The sequence below is a fragment of the Mesoplodon mirus genome, assembly GCF_964341445.2.
Source record: "Mesoplodon mirus genome assembly, chromosome: 3".
In the NCBI taxonomy this organism is placed as follows: Eukaryota; Metazoa; Chordata; class Mammalia; order Artiodactyla; family Ziphiidae; genus Mesoplodon; species Mesoplodon mirus.
The window spans coordinates 16901461-16922156 of NC_138978.1; the positions used below are offsets into that span (position 1 = coordinate 16901461).

Genomic DNA, 20696 nt, shown 5'->3' on the forward strand with positions numbered 1-20696 from the left:
TTGACCAGCTTCCAATGTCAGACCCCACTCTTCCCACTTCCGTCCCAGGACCGTCCTTCCTCAACTGGACAGTGGGGACTGGGAGGAAATCAGGGGACTGGGGGACGAGGAAGCATGGGGATGCCTCACCCTGCTCAGGGGTGCCCCCTTGTGGTCAGGGTTCGTGATGCACAAACTCCTAGAACATGCTTCACCATGTTGGACCCTGTGATCGTTCCCACGACTACATTACCCATGGGGAAACGGAGTCCCATGGAGGCCACATAACTTGCCCAGGTCAAGACTGAGTGGTGGGGCTAGTAACTTGAACCAGATAACTGACTTCAGATTTGTTGGAAGCATGTGGGTGGGAGAAGCAAGGAAAGTGAGGGGGAGGGTATTTTCAGAGAAAGAACCAACACGGAATCTTCGGAAGGTGATGGGATTTTGTGAAAAAGGAGCTGGAGGAATGTTAGACCTAGAGGAGAACTTTCCCTGTGTTTTTCTTTTGTAAAAAAAACTCCTTGATCATGAACTCTTGTTATCCGCTCTCCTGTGTGTCTGTTTCTGGGAAGGTGAGTTCTCACCTGTGATCCAGGTATTGATTCGGGCTGATGCAATCCTTGCCTGGTACATATGTCAGAAAATCACCCTGCCATCTGCTTCTCCCTCCCTCCCCAGCCAGTGATCCTACCTGCAAACCCAAGCCTTAGAGCTCATGCATTGCCTGAGGCTTGTCCTGGCCTTGGGTAGGAAAGGTCCAGGGATCCCACAGTTCCCTGTGAGGCTCTCGAGCCTGGAGGGAGTGGGGTCTCCCCTCTGCCCCCATCCCTCGCTGGGACCTGATCTCACCCCGGACCTCTGTGTCTGCAGTCTCCATCTCTCCATCATCATCTGCCCCATCTGAGAGCCAGGCCTCTGATGAAGATACAGTCAATGCAGCGGCCAATGGCGGGCAACCCCCAGAATCCTCACATGACCTCAGCAAGTCCCGTGACTCTGCTCTGGCAGTAGCAAACGTGGTGGACGGCTTGGCCTCGCTCGAACTCGGACAGATCTGGGTTCAAATCCCGGCTTTGCTGCTTACATGGCAGCAGTATTGAGCCAGGCCCTTCACCCCGATGAACTGCCGCTCCTCCTCTGTGACAGAAATACTCACAGGGTGACATGAGCACTGAGACTGCCCGCCCAGAAGAAAGCTCAAAAAAGCAGCACTCATATTCTTATTGTAATACTCTACTGATATTAATGAAACTCACATCCCAGAAGGAGAGGCAGATGTGCAAACAGACGATTATACTCCAGTGCGACACATGCAGTAACCGCAGCATCTTACGAGGACGGCACGCGCAGGCTGTTCCAAGAGCCGATGGAAAAATGGGGGTGAAAATTCTGGGAAAACTAGAAAGTGCCATGCGCCCACGGAGGAGCTTTTAGTCCTTAAAGCTGAGGTCTCCTGCCGGCTCTGCGGCCTGGCACGCCACCCCTCCCAGGGGAGCTGAGAAGAGGAGAGACCTCAGCTCAGAGTGACTCACCCCCATCTCCCTCCCTCTGTGACTTCAAGTAAGGGGACCTCGGGAATGAGAGACACAGTCACTTCCCAAGAGACGTGTTTCCTAGGGTTTGTTCCAAAGGACTCTAGCAAGGTGGGAACTAGGAAGTGGCAAATGAGGCTCAGGGTCCTGCAGTGGGAGTGAGTGCCTCCTTAAACCTGGCACCCTAGGCATCTCGCTTGCCCCACCCTCATGCTGGCCCTGGTTCTAATCCTACAATGGGCTCCAGAGTGTACAATGTTACAAAAAAGTTTCCCACCACCGCTCAAGTTTGGAGAATCACAAGCACACTCCAGCTTCAGGGCCTTTGCACATGTGGCGTCTTCCGTCTGGAATTCTCTCCCTCTAGAGTCACACACGGCTCACACTTCCCTTTATTCTGGCCCTTTCAAGGGAACCTCCTGGGTCGTGCCCTGTCCAAAGCAACCCCTCCCCCATTACTCTCCTTTGCTTTATGCTGATTGGCTTTTCTTAATTACACTCATCACCACCTGACATATTTCCCATCGCTTGTTCCTTTGATTATCATCTCCTCTGCTGGACCATCGGCTGCAAAGAGCAGGGCCTGCCTGTTTACACTGTTGTATCCCTAGTGCCTGGAACAGTACCTGGTACCGAATAGATTCTCAATAATTTTTCCGGAAGAAGGCAAGACAGATAGAAGGAAGGAGAGAAAATTTCTGAGACATTTTGAAAGGAAGGACCATGTTTAATTTTGTTTAAACCAAAATTTCTCACACTTAGTTGATAATAGAAATCTTGTTGCCTGATACGTCTATTAGCAGCTCATTCTCTAAACAAGCCAGAAAATGCTGTCTTAAGGGGTCAGAAACACCCTCATGCCCCCACCTTTTAATTCTCCTCTTCCGGTATCCCAAGGACCTCCTCTCTCCGCTATGCAGTGGGCTTCCTCTGCTCTCGCCCAGGCCTGGCCCTGTGAAGCCTGTGCCCCAGACACCTGCTACACCTGTTGGTGCTCCCAGCACGACCACCAGTCACCAGAGTTTCCACCACTTCCTCCAGTGCCCACCAGACTCACACCTGTGATTCCCTCAGGGCTTGCCAAGAAACGGTGACCCTGCAAGCTGGCATCCCGCCCTGGCCCGCCTCACATACATGCACCATCTGCACCCGCCTCGGGCTGGTTGGAAGATTTATACAACTGAAAATGTGTCCTTCCCATCTCCTTCTGGTGGGAGGGGCCGTTCTCCGTTCTTGAGCTCCTCAGCCATCTGGACGGATGATGCTCATCTTAGCTGTAGCTCCAAAGGTGAGACACGCCTCCCAGCCCTGCTGGAAATGTGGGCGGCGGCAGGGGGGTCATCGCAAGGCTGGGAACTGTAGCAGAGGGGATCAGGTCCTGGTCTCCTGCCATGGTCCCCCAGCAACAAACTCCCATCCTTCCCAGGGCTGGATGGGAAATGTTTGCTGGCCCATTCTCACCTCTTCCCTCCTTAGCTGTGTGTAGCATGGTGGGCATAACTGATCCAGAAGGTCTGGGTTTGAATCCCAGCTCTGCCACTTACAGCTGTGTGATCTTGGCAGGTTACTTCGCCTCTCTGTTTCCCCATGGAAAGTCGGAATAATACTACTTCCTCTCTCCTAGGATTGTTGTGAAAATTAAGTGAGTGAGTGTGTATTAAGCACGGAGCCCAGTGTCTGGCACAGTGGGCGCCGTGGAAATGTGAGCCATTATTACTATTTCACACTTGACCTGGCTTTCCCCAGCGTCCCCCCCTCCCATTGGGGTTCATCCCCCTGCAGGTGGCCTCCTTGTTTGTCATGGTTTGGCACTGGCTGGGCTTGGGGACTTCTCTGATCATCCAGGCTGGGCCAGGTTTCCCCTCTCCCCTCCCCCAGTCCCTCCGTAATCCTACCATTACTTTCGCCGGCTTAGTGTGATTGTGTGGTGAATCTGTCCCTCTGCTGTACGCTCCTGGAGGGCAGGGCAATGCTCAAGCCATCCTGCTTCCTGCCCGGGGCCCACTCAGAGCAGGTGGGAGCAAACTCTGGGGCAGAATGAATGAGGAGAGAAGGGGGCCGAAGATGGGTCCTTCCTTCTGGTTAGCTTGGTCACTGCTCTCACGGGCCATGTGTTTTCTGTGGGGCTCCCTGCAAGCCTGACCTCCGGTCTAAGCTAGAGGCCCCCTGGGGGTGAGCCCCGAGTTTACCCCCTTACCCTGAGTATTGGGATCTGAAGCCTTGGACCACACAGGTCAAGTCTGCCTCCAGCTTCCAAATTGATCCCCTCTAGGTTGATTCTTTTTTCTTTCTTTCTTTCTTCTTTTTCTGTAGAGTGCTGTAACCATTAAGTTCCAGGCAGGGGTCAGACCCCTGGGCTCCGTCTGCTTAGGTTGCCTGCACAGCTGAAATCCCCAAATCCATTCTGGCTAGTTTTCTCATTAAGACGATCAGACTGGATTGATCCATTAGATCAATGGCTGGACATCAGCCAGCAGGAAGCCAATCCAATGAGCCTGGATGATCAGCCCAAGAATGAGGTCCCCCATTGAGCTGGAGTGGGCACCACGCCCTGAGGATGGGGCTCTGGGAGGCAGAGGGGGTGGGTCAGAGGACTCAGCAGGCTGGACTTTTGTGTGAAGGCATCAGTGTTGCCCGGGGCATATCTACCAGGAGAAGAGCCCCAGCTCCTGGGAGCTGGGCAGGGATTCCGGGGACAGCAGGTGGGTGAGAAGCAACACCTGTGCTTTCAGACAATTGAGACTCCTTCCCAGGCAGTCAGCCCGTTATTACCCCCCCCACACCACCACCATCACCACCGCCATGGCCCTGGGTTGGAACTACATCTCCTTTTGGGTGGCAGAGTGTGCTTGATGGGAGATTTGGGGGTTCAGGAAGCAAACACCAGTTTCCCAGTTCTCTCTTCCCTTCTCACCAGGAGTAATTTTGTGAGGCTGGGAATGGAGGGGTATGGGTGCCTAGAACACCATATCCCGATGTTCCAGGGACCCTGGCTGTGTGAGATGCTGATGGGGTTTAAGGGATGGCTAAGCACCCATATTCAAATACATTTGGAAGCACTAGATTAAATGCATTTCAGCATGTACATTTCCTACAAAGCTTATGCACATTGCAACTTTGTAAAAGCGGGGATGGAGGTGCATTGTCAGACCACAGACCCGTTTCTCTGGGATATCTTGTAGACCATACATTGAGGCACTTCCTCCAGGTGCCAACCGGTCCTACTTTCATGGGACAGTTCATCCCAAGAAGAAGTGTTTTCAGGATGGGAGGGATCCATGGGAGCCAGGAAGTTTCTCAAAAAGAGAGGCATCAATGAGAAGGTAGAAGAGGGTGATGAGCTCCACTCAGGCCCACCATCACCATTCACATAGACCACAGTGCGAACAGCGCCCCCTACAGTCGTGCCGGCTCCTTCCCCCACCCCACCTGTCAGCCCAACCCTCTAGATCGGCTCATGACCTCACCACCGCATCTCCTTTCTTCCATAGGCTACTTGACTGTCAACATTGAGCCTCTCCCACCCGTGGTGGCTGGTGATGCTGTGACCTTGAAGTGTAACTTCAAGACAGATGGCCGCATGCGTGAGATCGTGTGGTACCGGGTAAGTCACCCCCACTGTCCCCTCTGTATGTATGGCCAGGGCTGAGGGTAGAGTCCCCAGAGCCTCTCTGGAGACCCTCACGGGTTTGGCTATGTACTGAGCCCTAACCAGCCCTGAGCTGTTTGTCCTGTGCTCTCTGCCAGGTCCCCATCCTCTGCTGAAACCCTCCTGGAAGATCCTTTTGCCCAGCCTTCTCTTCTGTCCTCAGTATCTATCTCGTTCCGGCGTCTTTTGTGTCGCTAACGTGCCCTTATGTTCAGGAGACCCCAATATAACCTAGTATTAGTTACTAAGAATGCTGCAGGCCCTGGTTACAGTGTAACTAAAGAGAACCGAAGGGTGGCATTTGGGGCATGAGGATTTGGGTAATGTTTTTTGCAGGGGAGAGAGAAGAGGACAGCTTCCTGCCTTCTTAAAAATCAAATTACAGACATAGTCTGCCTTCTAATCCGATTACACATAGGACTAGTCCAGGTGTCTGGCACCCCAAGGTCTAAGGAGGTCTGAGATGGGATGTTGATAAAGATGAGCAGATGCCCACCTGCCCGAGGCCCAGGTGTTGGCAACAGGAGAACCAGCTTTGGGTCATGGAAACAAGTGTTGGCCTTTTTAGCCACCAGTAGACATTTCTATGTGTCTGGACTGGGCATCCCAGCCTGGTCTCCCTTTGCCACAAGGGAGTTGGGGCTGGCTGGGCTCAGGAGAAGGTCCAGTTGGCATTGACTTTCTTGCCGTGCCGCACTCAGGTTTGCACAGAGCAAGGTACCGCCATCTGGGGGACGGGTTAGGCAGAGAGTTCCTCTTCCATGAGCTACAACAGGGGGTGGCAAAATTTTTCGGTGAGGCCCAGATAGTAAATATTTTCCTCTCTGGGGACCATATGGTCTCTGTCGCAACTACCCAGCTCTGTTATAGTGTGAAAACAGCCACAGACAACGTGCCAATGGAAGGGCATGGCGGGGCTCCCATAAAATTTTATTCATGGACACTTGAATTTCATGTAATTTTCACATGTCACAAAATCTACTTCTCCTTTTTAATTTTTTCAACCACTGAAAAAGGTAAAAAAACGTTCTTGGCTCATGGGTCATACAGAAACAGGCTGTAGGCTGATTTGGTCCACCAGCCTTAGTCTGCCGGCCCCTGATCTAAAACCAGCACTTCCCTAAGCTTTGTAAGTTGTGTTTCCCTTTCTTCAAGTGAAACCAATGAGTGACACAGTCAAGTGTAACTGCTCTGGAAGGAGCGTGGAAGTAGGGGGTGGGGAGTGGGGAGAGGAGGTGGAAGGTGGGGGGTTGGGTGGGCGCAGCTTGGTGATGAGGCATCTAGAACTGGTTCCCTTGCTCCTTCAAGCTATTGCCTTCCCCACGGTGCAGTGCAAGGAAACCCAGTGTTAGAGGAACCTGCTGGGGAGCACTCACCATTCAATGCCTTGACTCGGAACCAGGCTCCCTCCTTGCTGTTGGTCCAGTCTTGCTTTGAACCATCCTGTAGTTACTGTTCCTTCTTGCTTTCTTGGTCTTTGATTCATCATTTGCTGGTCGCTGCTATTTTGCTGGGTGCGGTGACCTGGGTTCCTTTTAACCCCCATCATTGTTCCCCATCTTAGCATTGTAGCCCCTCCTACTTAGAATCACCTCCGACATTTGGATTCCCACAGGGCCCCAGCTTTAGAAGAGGTTTCCATCCTGGATAAATCAATGGGCCTAGAGAAAGTCAAGGCATATGTTAAATAGTGCCATGAACTGAATCACTAAGAGGTGTATATACACGATACGGGAACTGCTTGGCTGACACACGCTGTGAGCGTCTCATTAGCACCTGGCAGAAGGACTGGGATAAATTAACTCCAGCTCACTGCTGAGGATGGTCCTGCGTCTCTTCCTCAGCCTTGAGTGAGGGGTAGTGAGAGACCTGCTGAGAGAAATACAGACACCCAATGGGAACAGTTAATAGGAGTGAAGATGGGAGGGAGATTGGAAACAGGAAAATACCAATAGGCATCTCATTGCCTTCCCATCCTTTGAAGCAACTATCTTCACTCTTGTTTGAAATCAAATGTTCCCGCATCAGTAGTGAAACTCTCCCTGCAGAAGTAGCTACCAGGGTTGGGGCAATAGCAGTACCAGACCGAGGTGTAGGAAACCAAGAGCAGGCTTCCACATGGCTCTCGGCTTTGTCCTCTGAAGACCAGGGGCATGGCTGGGGCAAGACGAGATGCCTAGCTTCCAGTGCAGACAGATTCCCCTTCCCCTTCTCTGCCCCAGGGCTGAGCACCCTCGTTCACTGCCGCCCCCCCATCTCCATCCTGGCCTGCAATCACACTGATTGCTTTAAACATCAGGTAGGTCTCTTACGGGTGTCAGGCCCTGCGTATCAGGCTATGGTAGGCTGCTCTAATTAATTTATTTTATTTCATTTCACATCCTTTGACTGAGAGCGTCTGGAATGGGGGTGGGGGGATGCAGATGTATGCAAATCACATGCAAATTGCCCACTGGAGCCAAATACTTGGGCCCTTTTGATTCTGTAGCTGGACTGAGGAAGTGGGCTCAGCTGACTTGGTACTCTCCCTGGGACCAGGGGAGCCCTGCGTGCCCTGTCTATGATGGTGCGGTTGGGGCAGAGGACGGAAGCAAATTCCAGGGAAGTGGCTCCATGCTGCCAGTGTTCTCTTTGCCTGCTGCCACTCTGGCCTTCTGACACCTATCACCTCCTTTCCCAAGGAGCCAGCTGAATGGAGAGATAAGAGCTTACCGAGACGGGGGCTCCAGGAGCCAAAGCCAGGGCAGGGCTTCTGGAGGGTGTGGGAGAAGCAGCAGTGGAAACCCCAGTTTCCTTCCCCAGCTGGATCCCCCCCAGACAAGCCCCCACAGCTTTATCCCCCCATCTCTGTCTTCCCCCAGCTGCCCACCCTCCCAAACAGGGAGCTGCCGAGCGTTGTTTGTTTTCTGTACGTGTGTTTGCTTCCCTCCCCAGCTTCCTTTGCCCATCCTTCATGAAAGAGCTTACAGAGCCCAGCTTGGAAGGAAATGAATAGATTACACAGGTCCAGCCAGGGCTGTGTCTCCAATCCCTTTAGCAGGGAAAAGCAGGGCATTGTGATGAGGCTGCCTCTGCCCACTCAGCCCAGTGGGCACAAAATGACCCAAAACATGTGTCAAGCCCAGCAGCCTCCCCTCTGGTCCTAAAGACATTATCTTAGCAGTGGGGTCATCCTAAGCTTTCAGAAGCTTTCAGAAGCAAGTGGGTTGGATTCTTTAGGTAAATTGGAGGAACTGATGGAATTGTGTGAAGCAAAAGGGATGACCCCCTCGGGGTTAACAAGAACACTGTCTCAACATTTGGGAAGGTCTTGGCCTATGGACCCCTTGGGGATGGGTTAGGTGGGCAGGAAAATAGGAGGAAGTGGCCAGGGCTTGCACCTTGGACACCTTGCCCCATGGTCAGGCCAAATTATAGAAAAAGATGACAAAATTCTAGAAGAGACTCAAGAAAGTGGACATGATCAGAGCTCCTGGGTCTGTGCTGACCAACATGGTGACCACTTGTCACATGTAGCTATTTAAATTTAATTCAATCAAATTAAATTAGAAACTTGTTTCCTCAGTCAGACTTGCCACATATGATTAGTGGCTACCATATTGGACAGAGCAGGTATAGAATATTTCCATCGTCACATAAAGTTCTATTGGACAGCCTGCTGTAAATATTTGAAAAAAAATTTTTATGGCCCCTCCCTGGAATGTACTGTACTTTCCTGGCAAGGGAATGAAAGTGACTGCTCACTGAGCCAGCTTTCTAGGCAAATTCACCGTAAAGTGAATTTCAGAAAAATGAATTTTATTTGTTGTGTAACCTGCCATCATTGGATTGTGGGGAATGGGGGTTGGAAGAGGGATTATCATTCTCAAAAGATTTCTTTGAAAACAGAGAAGATGTCAAGAAAGTTTTCAGACCCCTGAGGTGCTGGTATCATAGTCATCTATCAAAGCCCTGTTCAACTTAAGGATGCTTCACAGCCTTTTCACCATCTCCCACGTTTTCTTCACTGTTGCATGGGTTCCCCTCCCAGATTTGAGTTTCCTGGGCTTCTTCAGAGCTCAGGCACATACCTTTCCTTTTTCCCTAGAAAATATACAGCAGCTAATAGAGTAGGGATGCAATTCCACACTTGGCCAGTAGGAGGCAGTCGCCTAACAACCAAACTATTCTAGCATTAAGGTTGGGACCTGGTTATAGAAAACGAATGATAAATAATATCCTCTACTTAATCATTTCTATCCATTTACACCTAAATTTGGGGACTCATTCAGTAATTCTGCTAAATACTAATCTGAGTGACTAACATTATTGAGCCCTTACTCTGTGCTGGGCACTGGATTGAGGGCTGTACATACATGGCTGCATTTCATTTTCATGTTGGCACTGAGATTGGTAGTATTGTTAAGCCTGTTTTTCAGATGAAGACGCTGAGGCCATCCAAAAAGACTGTGTCTGCTCATGTTGCCTTCCCTGACTTCTGCAGAAAGTTCTAGACGCTTCTTCCTCCATGATTCCTCTTTGAGGGTCTGTACTCCAGCTCTTACCTCATTATGTCAAAATATCTGTCTGCCCACTGGGCCGTGAGCATCTCAATCACAAAGGCCACGTCTTTTCCCCATTATATCAACAACACCTAGTGGAGAGTCATCTCAGTAAATATTTGTTACACGAACAAATGTCAGAGGTGGAAATACACATGCACGTTTTGACAGACCATGCCAGGTAACCCACTGCCATTTCAGGTGGACATCTGTGTCTAGCTGATCGTATCTGTCTGCTTGGGGAGTGAGTGTGAGTCCTTGTATACTCAGGGGGCTTTGTGGAGTATGGGGAAAAAGGAACATTTCTTATTAGGGAACACTGTCTAAACTCATTTACTTGGAGGTCACCTGCCCAACAGGCAAAGCCAAAGGTCTGTTTATATCATAGAAACCCATTTAACAGCCACAGAGGATCCTGGGAATTTAACCTTTCATAGCAGTTTTTATCATCTTTCCTTTGTTTCCTCCCTTTCCTTCACAATTTGTTCCCAAGAGCTGCGCTGGGCTCAGGTTACAAGGCCACAGAAAAGAGAGCCACAGAGCAAGGCAGAGAGAGAAGGAGATCTACAAAGAGTGATAACGCCACCACTTTCAGAGCCCCTTATCTCGCCTCTTTCACGTTGTGGGGAACATGTGCCTGAGTGTTTGTTTAATGGTGGAGATTCCGCCCCTGGCCTGGGGCGAGCTCCCGCCCTAGGGCTCTGCTGGTTGCCTCCGCAGTGAGGGTTTATGGCTGCTCTGAACCATTAGAGAAAGGATTAAGCCGGGAGGCTGGGAAGGGTATGGTAGGGAGAGAGGACTTCAGCGTCAGAATACCTGCATACGTGTTCAGGGCATGTGACTTCAGGCAGTGACCTAATCTTTCTGTTTTAGAAACCTCATCTGAAATTGGGCATGAAACCACCTACATTGTAGGCATAAATGAGATAACGTCTGCAACCAAACAAGCCCAGTCCCACTGCAATCCTTTTATTCCGCTCAACAAAAACTCATGATGGGACCTGTTGAACAAATGGCAGCCATTGTCCTCTCATGTCTCTTGGTAACAAGGGATCCAGAGAGGGAAATTATAGAACAAGAGTGGAATGTGTTGTGGGAGGGTCACCAAAATAGGATTCCTTGAGATCCATCCTACCACCTGCCTTGCCAACACAGACAGGCAGAGAGAATACTTAAAGCTTGTACCCTCTTTGTCGCTATGTGGTTCTGCTGGTGAACTCACTGGATTTAATTCTTGGAAGGTCATCACACAGCTAAGCCCTTTCAATGGATCTTAGCTCTCCCTGAAGCCAGAAGCTATTTCAAAATGGCTTTACTGGCATTGGCTCTCTCTTAGTCTCAGTCCTTCACAATGTTTTGTTGTCTGAAACAAAATGGAAAATGATGATCATAAAGGGACATTACAGTCTAATGATATGTCATAAGGGCAAGAAGGCAGGTACAGTCTTGGTGATGAGTAGAGACTAGGGCCCAGAGAACTGGGCTGCACCACTCCTTTGGCCCCTCTGGCTTGGAGCCCATCCTGGCAGCCTTTGGGTTGGAGGGGCCCCTGGCTTGGAGCCCATCCTGGCAACCTTTGGCTTGGAGGGGCCCCTGGCTTGGAGCCCATCCTGGCAGCCTTTCAACCTGGCTGCTCCTTGCTACCCCCTCACAGGTCTTACAGCTCCAAGATATGGAGGAGGAAGGGATTAAGGAAGACAAGAAGCCTTCTTCACTGAGCCAGGGCTAAGCTGACTGAGCTGCCTTATCCAGGTCTCCATTCTTACCCCTAGCCTCACAAAGGAGCAGGCTTCCCCTGATGAGAAATGTCCCATACCTAATTTTATCACACCAGTCACATAAGAGGAAAGAGAAAGTACCAGAGAGAAGGCCCACCAGAGGACAGCTGATGGTACAATAAATGTAGTGACACATAAGGAGGAAACAAACATCTTTCTGAGTCTAGTTCCATTTCAATCTTTTTATTCCACCCTCAACCATAGATTGTATCCATCCCATGTCAGACAGCTCCTTCTGGGGGTGGAGTGATGGGAGCAACTTTAAGCTCCCTCTAGAGGTCAGAGTGTGGATTGCAACTACTGCATCCCCAATCCTTGGGGGGTTTTTGTTTGTTTGTTTGTTTGTTTGCGGTACACGGGCCTCTCACTGCTGTGGCCTCTCCCATTGCGGAGCACAGGCTCCGGATGAGCAGGCTCAGCGGCCATGGCTCACGGGCCCAGCCGCTCCGCGGCATGTGGGATCTTCCCGGACCGGGGCACGAACCTGTGTCCCCTGCATTGGCAGGCGGACTCTCAAACACGGCGCCACCAGGGAAGCCCCCAATCCGTGGTTTTTAATGGAAGTTTGGTTGCAAAGAGGCAGGAGTTGCCCACTCTAACTGCTCCTTAGAATTTCCAGAGGGACTTGTAAGCACATACTGATAGCTGAGCTTCACCCTACAGGTATTGAATCAGAATCCCCAGGATTGGAGCCTCAGGGCCTTTGTACGTTTAACAAGCTCCCTCAGGTGATTATAATGCGCTTGGCTCAGGCAGGGACCACGTCCTGGTGTTTGGGAAACTGTTAGAGGGAGCTGCTCCATGCATCCATTCAACATGAATTCAGCACGTGGTTACTGAGTCGGATGGTTCTAGGCACTGGGGGTGCATCAAGGAACAAGAGAACAAGATCCTGAACTCATGTGGGGGACTTGGTGGGGGGTGGGGGAGAAGTTAGAAAGATAAACAAGCAAGAAAATACCGGATAATGATAAGGGCAGTACATATAATTATAATAGAATGATGGGATGGAAAGGGATTAGATGGTCAGGAAAAGACTGTCATTTAAGCTGAGACCTCAAAGGCAACAAGGACCCCGCCATGCCAAAGGGAGGAGATGGAGTATTCTGGGCAAAGGAGAGAGCACATGCAAAGGACCTATGTTGGGAACAAGCTTTGCATGTTCAGAGAACAGAAAGAGAGCCCACTGCATGGCTGGAATGAAGTGAACGGAGGAGAGTTAAGAGATGAGGTGAGGGCTTTCCTGGTGGCGCAGTGGTTGAGAGTCCGCCTGCCGATGCAGGGGACACGGGTTCGTGCCCCGGTCCAGGAAGATCCCACATGCCGCGGAGCGGCTGGGTCCGTGAGCCATGGCTGCTGAGCCTGTGCGTCCGGAGCCTGTGCTCCGCAACGGGAGAGGCCACAACAGTGAGAGGCCCGCATACTGCAAAAAAAACAAAAACAAAAAACACAAGCAAACAAAACAAAACAAAAAAAGAGATGAGATGAGACAGATGAGTGGGACCATTCATGCCAGACTTTGAGCTCCAGAGAACTGGGTCCGGAGTGATTCTAAGGGCAGCAGGAAACTTTGGAGGGCTTTAAGCAGGGAAGTAACGGGATCTGGTTAACTTTACTAAAAGGTCACTTCTGGGTGAAGGGACCATGGGAGGCGAGACTGGAAGCAGGGTTATTAGAACAGTTCAGGCAGGAGGTGGCAGTGGCTTTGGTGAGGACCAGGAGGGCGGTGGTGGAGATGATAGGAGGGCAAAGAAATTCTGCTGTGACTTGCAGGTAGAGTCCCAAGGGCTTGCTGACATGTGGAGGGGGGTGGGGGGAAAGGGAAGATTTGGGATGGCTCCTGGCTTTCGAGCTTTCGCAGCTAGATGTGAGAGATGGCGCTGTTTCCTGAAACTGGGAGGGTAGGCGGAGGAGAAGGATGGAAGGAGTTCTTTATCAGCCATGGTACGTTCCAGGTGCTTCTAAGACATGGAGATGGGGCGGTCAAAGCAGCAGGGGAGGGCTTCCCTGGTGGCGCAGTGGTTGAGAGTCTGCCTGCCGATGCAGGGGACACGGGTTCGTGCCCCGGTCCGGAAAGATCCCACATGCCGCGGAGCGGCTGGGCCCGTGAGCCATGGCTGCTGAGCCTGTGCGTCCGGGGCCTGTGCTCCGCAACGGGAGAGGCCACAACAGTGAGAGGCCCGCGTACCGCAAAAAAAAAAAAAAAAAAAAAGCAGCAGGGGAAGCTAAATCTGGGATCCTGGGGAGAGGTAAGGACAGCAGATTTACCCTTGAGGATCATCAGAGTGTGGATGGATCTAAAGCCATGGGCCTGGATGAGATGATTCCCCCAAGGAGGAGGCAATAGAAGAGCACCCAGTGTGGACCCTGGGCACTCAAGATTTAGAGACAGAAAAGTAAACCAGTGAAGAGATGGAGAAGTAACAGCCAGCAAGATATAAAGAAAGCTGGCAGAGTGGAGTGCCCAGATCCCGAAGGAAGAAAGTAATCCAAGAAAGAGAGAATAGTCAGCTGCCTCCAATGTTGCAGTGAGACGACTTAAGATAACTGAGGAATGTCCTGGACCAAAACAGCCCCCTCAGCGTTAGTGGGGGCAGAAGCCTGGCTTCAGTGGGCTGAGGGAAGCGCTAAGACCAGCTGTGGAATAGCCTTGAGGCTTTGAGTATTAAAAGGATTTGACCTTGAACTTCTGGACAAACCTTGCAGATAACATAAAGACACCATTGCTTCTATCTGGCCCATCTCCGTTTGCATGTCGTTCATAAGCTACCAAGGGCACTAGCTATTCCACACTTGCCCTGTCTTGCAATCCGCAACTGATGGAGCATCACTCTCCTCTTCAAGGACGTGGAAGTGGCTGCTCAGAGAGTTTAGTGGAGTCTAGGGTGATTCAGCGATGCCTTTGGTGTTTGGAGGAAAGATCCCTGCTCTAACCATCCAGTTAACTCAGTGGCCTGTGGATGACAGCCATTCACATAACCCTGCTCAGTGCAAGGTACATGAGGCTGGAGATGCAAAGAAGGACCCTCTTCCCTCCAGGGGAGACCTTCCAAGTCCAGGTGTCATTAAATTGTAAAGGTCTGTTTCCTCATCTAGCCAATGGGCTTGATTGGCTCCCCCTAAGCATCTCCCAGGGGTTTGTGTGAAACAAAGGAGATGCCTACGGAAAAGCCCTTTCCCTCACCCTCAGTGCAGGAGAAACAGGCTTCACTCATGTCCCTTTATCCTCTTTTCCGCCTGGCCAAGTCTTACTCTTTCCCTGCTCTGTGTAGCCTTCTGACCTTGCTCATCAAGCAGAATTCAGAGATCCTCCAGCTTATGTTCCCTCAGCATTTTGTACTTTCTTCGATTAGAGAGGCATCCCCTGGTGTTTTAGTTATCCTTCTCGTCTTTGCGTCTGTGGCTGAGTTTTATTTATCTGCTTCTCCAATGTGTGCTGTGGTACCCACAGGCCCTGGACCAGAGCCCTTATGTGGCATCTCTGGATCCCTAGGGAGTGGGTGGATAGGCTTCTGGAGGTGCTTGGATCCCCAGAAAGTATGCCCAATATGTTGTGTACATTTTTTTAGTGGAAAGGGACCGAATATTCTCAAAAGGGTCTGTGGCACCCCCTAAAAGCCTCAAGCATGGCAACAGCAGGTGTCCAGGGCTTGTGAGGGTGAAACGTGGAGGGCGTCATTACCTCTACCTGCGGGTCACCAAGGTGGTACTCAGGATGGGTCTCGGAGACCAAGGGGCTGCAAGGCTGTGACAGGAAGCCTGTGGTCCTTGAGCTTTCCAGGGACCTGGTGGGGAGGGGTACTGCATTCAGCTCTGGATGGGAACAGCGGTGGGGGGGATGGGCTTAGTCCAGATGTCACAGACCAGCCAACCCAGCTGTGTGCACAGACACTCTGGGAGGGGATAAGGAGATAAGAGGGGGAAAAGGAATGGCTTGCTTTGGCAGCAATTCACCGCTCACTCTGGCATGAGGGAAGGTGTTCTGACCAGAGAAATCTATCCTCTTTGGGGAATTAAGATCAGGTTTCTGATATTGGCAATGAGACCGTTTCTCTGCCTAGAGGTGCTCACACAAGGCTTATAAGGGCTCTTGGCTCCCAGACTGTTGGTGGGGTGATGGGGAGAGTGCCAACAGTTGGAGTGGATGCCCAAATAACAAGATGTCCTGTTGGAGCACATGTGGACTCCACCTGTAATAGGCTGTCCCACTGGATGGTCATGAAAAGAAGAGAGGGTAGCCTGGCAGATCCAAGGTAGACGCATTGATGGGGAGTTTGTCCGCACTTACCAAATGCACAGAAAAGAAAAGAGCAGGGGCCTGGGGGCAAAATGTCCTGCTGTGTGACCTTGAGCAAATCACTCCCCCTCTCTGAGCCTCAGGAGTTTCATCAGTAAAATGACAGGATGAAGTGAGATGGTCTCTATAGGATGTGCTCTTTCCAATTTTACAGCCAACCCCCCCACCCCCACCCGCTTCCTTTCCTCTCCCCCAGCAGACCTGGGGTGGTGGAAGAGGCTGGCACTTCACGGCCAGGTGCTCCCCGGGGTGGGGCTTGGGCAATTCTTCATCAGGGCGGAAATCCCGGCCTGAGATGCTGTCGGGCCCTCTGAGCCAGTGGACGCCAGAGCTGTATTAAGCCCAGAGTGTGATTTCCAGCCGACTCTGCCTAGTTGAGCCCTGCTGGGTTTAAATGACAAGGGGGCTGACTTAACATGTGGGAGGAGGATTAAAGGTGAACTTCCGCTCCAGCACACCAGTGACATAAAAGAACATGACTGAAATGAGAGATGTTTCCCAGAAAACCAGCTCAGGACGCTTCTCCCTCCTAAGTCCTTCCTCCTCCTCCTCTCCTCACCTTTTCTGGGTTGGGTGTGTCGTCCTTATATGAAGAATGACTGTGTCCTCTTCCCAAGAGGCTCAGAGATGTCCCCAGGGTCACCACACAGTCACCCCGATGCAGACAGGCACAGCCTGGCCCTTTTCCAAAACACACTACGGCTGCCCCACACTTCGCAAGAGCTCCCCATTGCCTTAAGAACCAAGTTCAAGGTCATTGGCCCAGCATGCAAGGTTCTTGATTCAAGCTCCATTGATTGATTTTCTCCAGCCGTGCTTCCTACCACGTTCCCAAATGGGCCCACCACTGGAATCACATGGCCTATTTGCAGTTCTTGGAACATGCCAACACTCTTTCCCACCTCTGTGCCAATGCAAATGCCACTTCCTCTGCCCGCGACGCCCTTACCCGCTCCATCGGGCAAACTCTGACTTGCCCTCCAAAGTCAGCTGCAGTGTCACCCTCAGAGACATTTCCCCATCCTTTTTTCCCTTCCATCTTCTTCTTCATGCAATCACCATGACCCAGGCATCTTAAAATACTCAGAACTCTACCCTAGGACTTACGCTGGACACACATGTTCATTTATGCAACAGATATTTCTTGAGCATCTACTATGTGCCAAGCATTGGGACTAGAGCACTGAGTAAGAACAGTGGGGTCTTGTCTTTATGGAGCTTGTAGTTAAGCAGGGAAACAGATGTGGCCTGGAAGATTGTCAAATTTCTTTGAAATTGTGGTAACTGCCCCCAAAAGGACAGGTGCCTGCTAGCTGAGAGCTCACAATAGGGAGATTAATTCTAATAGTTGAATGTCTCCCTTCCAGAATGTAAGCACCTTGTTGGTAAAGACCAGGTGTCCTGTTTGTGTCTGAGCACATAGCTTAGAGAATGAATAAATGAATGAGCGAATATCTGTTGTGGCTGAGTGACATGGAAGTAAACCCTTAGTTGATGAAGTGAATAATTTTCTCACAATTACAACAATGGATGGGATGACTTGAGGACTGGTGAGTTCCCTACCCCTGAGAGTGTCTAAGCAAATTTTAGAGTGGCCTCCTATCAAAAATGCAATAGAAGGCTTCCCTGGTTGCACAGTGGTTGAGAATCTGCCCGCCAATGTAGGGGACACAGGTTCAAGCCCTGGTCTGGGAAGATCCCACATGCCGCCGAGCAACTAGGCCCGTGAGCCACAGCTACTGAGCCTGCGTGTCTGGAGCCTGTGCTCCTCAACAAGAGAGGCCGCAATAATGAGAGGCCCGCGCACCACGATGAAGAGTGGTACCCGCTTGCCACAACTGGAGAAAGCCCTCGCACAGAAGCAAAGACCCACACGGCCATAAATAAATAAGTAAACAATTAAAGAAAAAAAATGCAATAGAAAGAATTTCTGGCTCCCTGGCCCAAGGGAGCCCAGAACAGGATGACATTGTCCATTTCAGCTCTGGAATTCTGTGCTACGTCAGGTTCAGCTTCCCAACGATGACATCATGACAAGGTAGGGATGGAGCCTCCAGCCAGCTTGGCTAGCCCACACATCAAGTGTGGGACACCAGGTATCCAGAAAGTTCTAGATTCCCCAGGAGAGGGGTGATTGTAGATGTTCTGGGAATCTGCTTCATGTGGGTACCCCACCTTTGAGTGAACATTCAAAAGAGAGGATGCTTCAGACACCTGGGGGCAGAGAGGTGGGGGGAGAATGTGAAGGGAGTTAGTAAGAACAGATACAGAAGAGCAGTCCGCGGCTGACGGTGTCGTAAAATACATCCCGTTCATGTCAGCCTGCCTGAAACTCATCACCGAGGCCTCTCTGTTGCTGTTGGGACAAAGACCCGAACCCTGGTGTCCTCTTACAGGGTATGGCCCTTGCCTGCCTCTCCAGGCTCATCTCCCGTGTGCTCCCGTGAAGGAAGAAGCTGCGGGCGTTGAGAGACCTCAGGGAGCCTTGACCGAAGGAAAAGGAGGGACTGGGGAAGGGCAGAAAGGGTCCTGCAAGCTGGACCCACTAATTCTCATGTCGGAGCCTGGGACACTGAGGTTAGACGGGGTTAAGCAACTTGCTCTGAGTTGTGCTACTAAAGAGAGGCTGGGTCAAGCTTTGAACCCACTCTCTGACTCCAAAGCAATGCTCTTTCCTTAGGCTCCGCTCAAGTTCGTAAATACTGTGCTGGGGGGTGGGAAGGATTTCCGCCCGAGTGACAGGCAACCCGAGGGCTGAACCCTCAGAAGGGCTGAACCCCTCTGGCTTGGGGAGCCTCTTTCTTCCTCCTCCTCCTCATCAATGCCATCGCTATGGTTTAGGTCTGGTGCTGTGTCAGGGACGTTACAAAATCATCCCACTGTCTCCTCGCAGAAACCACGTGACGCCGGCACTCTTGTCCATTTTAGGGGTGGGAACATTGAGGCTCAAAGAGGTAAAGTAACTGACTCCAAGCCTTGCAGACAGTAAGACAGCACAGGATCTAACCACTGGCCTGATTTCCCCTCACAGCCATACCTTCTCAGCATCCAGGCTTGTCCACAGAGCTGACAGAGGCCGTCCAGATCCGCCTTCGGGAAGCTCCTTAGCTCTGGCACAGAGTGAGACAGAGAGGGCAGGGGGGCGAGGCGGGGCTGGCTGCCTCGGGGTGTCCTCATCATCACACAGCCAGAGCACCTGTCTGCAGAGGCCGCGGTACAGATCCGGGCAGGGGCTGTCAACACCATAGGAGGACCCGAGGGAACACACAGCTTCCACCTGCAGGGATGATGCAGACAGCACGGTGCACCTACCCTGAGACAAACGTGCAGAGCAGAGCAGACAGGTGGAAAGGACAGGACCCTCCCCTCCCCTCCCGCGCCCCTCCCTGCACGGCCCCCCTCGCACAGGGCGTCTGCCCACGTCCCTTGGATGAACCTGAGAAAACGTCTGATGCTACCATCCAGAGCCGGGTCTTGGAACACAGCCCTCAGGAATCCCAACAATGAGGGAGAAGGGTGGCCTGGATTAGTGCAAAGTCTGAACTGGAGACTATCGTTGAAGAAATGAATTTGTTGATTATTATTATTAACTATGATTATGTTGCAAGATGGTGGGGTAACTCAGATGAGTCAAAACAAGTGTTGTCAAGTAGTGGATTTGGGGGACCTGCTTTCATGGTTATAATAATCACTTCAGTTGGCACATTAATTATATGTGAGCAGATGCTGCCAAAATAATTGAGGGTGTGGGAAAGCCGTTTCTTTCCTTAAGTGGCTTGAACATGCCCCTTTAAGCAGGTGTACTCGATGAATATCACATCACGCCAGGCTTGATATTTGGAGACGGAGAGGAGTGAGTCCTGTCTGAACGTGTGGGCTCGGACTTAGTGAGATCTCCAGATCATCCCTCATGCCTTCTTTGCTTCACGTATGGAATGAACACCTACAGGAAACCTGCGTGGAGTTTTGGGTGCAACACCGAGATGCCGACCCCGGCTCACGCTCTGTGGGGAGAGACGGGATGTCACAGAGCCACAGAGCAGGAGCCCCACCCTAGTCTGGGGCTGCTCCGGAATAAGGAGGGGACAAAGGGCATGGCCAGTAGAGCCCAGGGCACGTGCAAAGGCCTTGAGGGTGGCCCATAGAAATCCCATCAGGCACTGGTGAAGGCTGGAGAAGGAGAAGGAAAGAAGGCTGAGGGCAATCAGGGACCCGAGAAGAACGAGCTACAGTTGGGGTTCCAGGCAGTGGAGCTTGGCTTGTATCCACAGGGAGCATTCGAATAATTTTTTTTTTTTTTTTTTTTGGTGGTATGCGGGCCCCTCACTGTTGTGGCCTCTCCCATTGTGGAGCACAGGCTCCGGACGCGCAGGCTCAGCGGCCATGGCTCACAGGCCCAGCCACTCCGCGGCATGTGGGATCTTCCTGGACTGGGGCACGAACCCGTGTCCCCTGCATCGGCAGGCGGACTCTCAACCACTGCGCCACCAGGGAAGCCCACATACGAAGAATTCTAAGCAAAAGAGCAGCAGCATCCAGTTTTACGGATCTCTGGACCCCTCCCAGAGATATCTGATAAGCATCTCAGACTTGACACAGCCAAAGCAAAATTCTGTATTTCTCCCCCAAACCCGTTCCCATTCTTCCCCGTCTCAGTAAGTGGCATCACCATCCAGCCAGTTACTTCATTCAAAAACCTAGGGATCTTTTCTGCTCTTCCCTTCCCTTGCCTCACCCCAGCCTACAGCTCTTCCATTGAGTCTAACCCTCGAAACACGCCCCGACTCCACTTGCTCCTTCCTGTCTCCTGGCCACCAGGAGCCTCTATCACTACGTAGAGGTGGCAGTCTCCCCTCTGCTGCCTTCTACCACCCAGCCTCGTTAGTGTTCCGTAAATAGCCTACAAGTCCACTCTTC

The 20696-nt window shown here is 51.5% G+C and overlaps 1 protein-coding gene across 1 annotated transcript in view; it reads left to right on the top strand.

The window, feature by feature from the left end:
* The window catches only part of IGSF21 (immunoglobin superfamily member 21), a gene marked incomplete at both ends in the record, with an annotated part of 247143 nt that overhangs the window by 101717 nt on the left and 124730 nt on the right, over window positions 1-20696 (top strand). The window contains one exon of the mRNA XM_082615553.1: window positions 5006-5118. Within this exon, the coding sequence (XP_082471679.1) occupies window positions 5006-5118 (113 nt within the window). The remainder of the gene's footprint in view (window positions 1-5005; window positions 5119-20696) is intronic.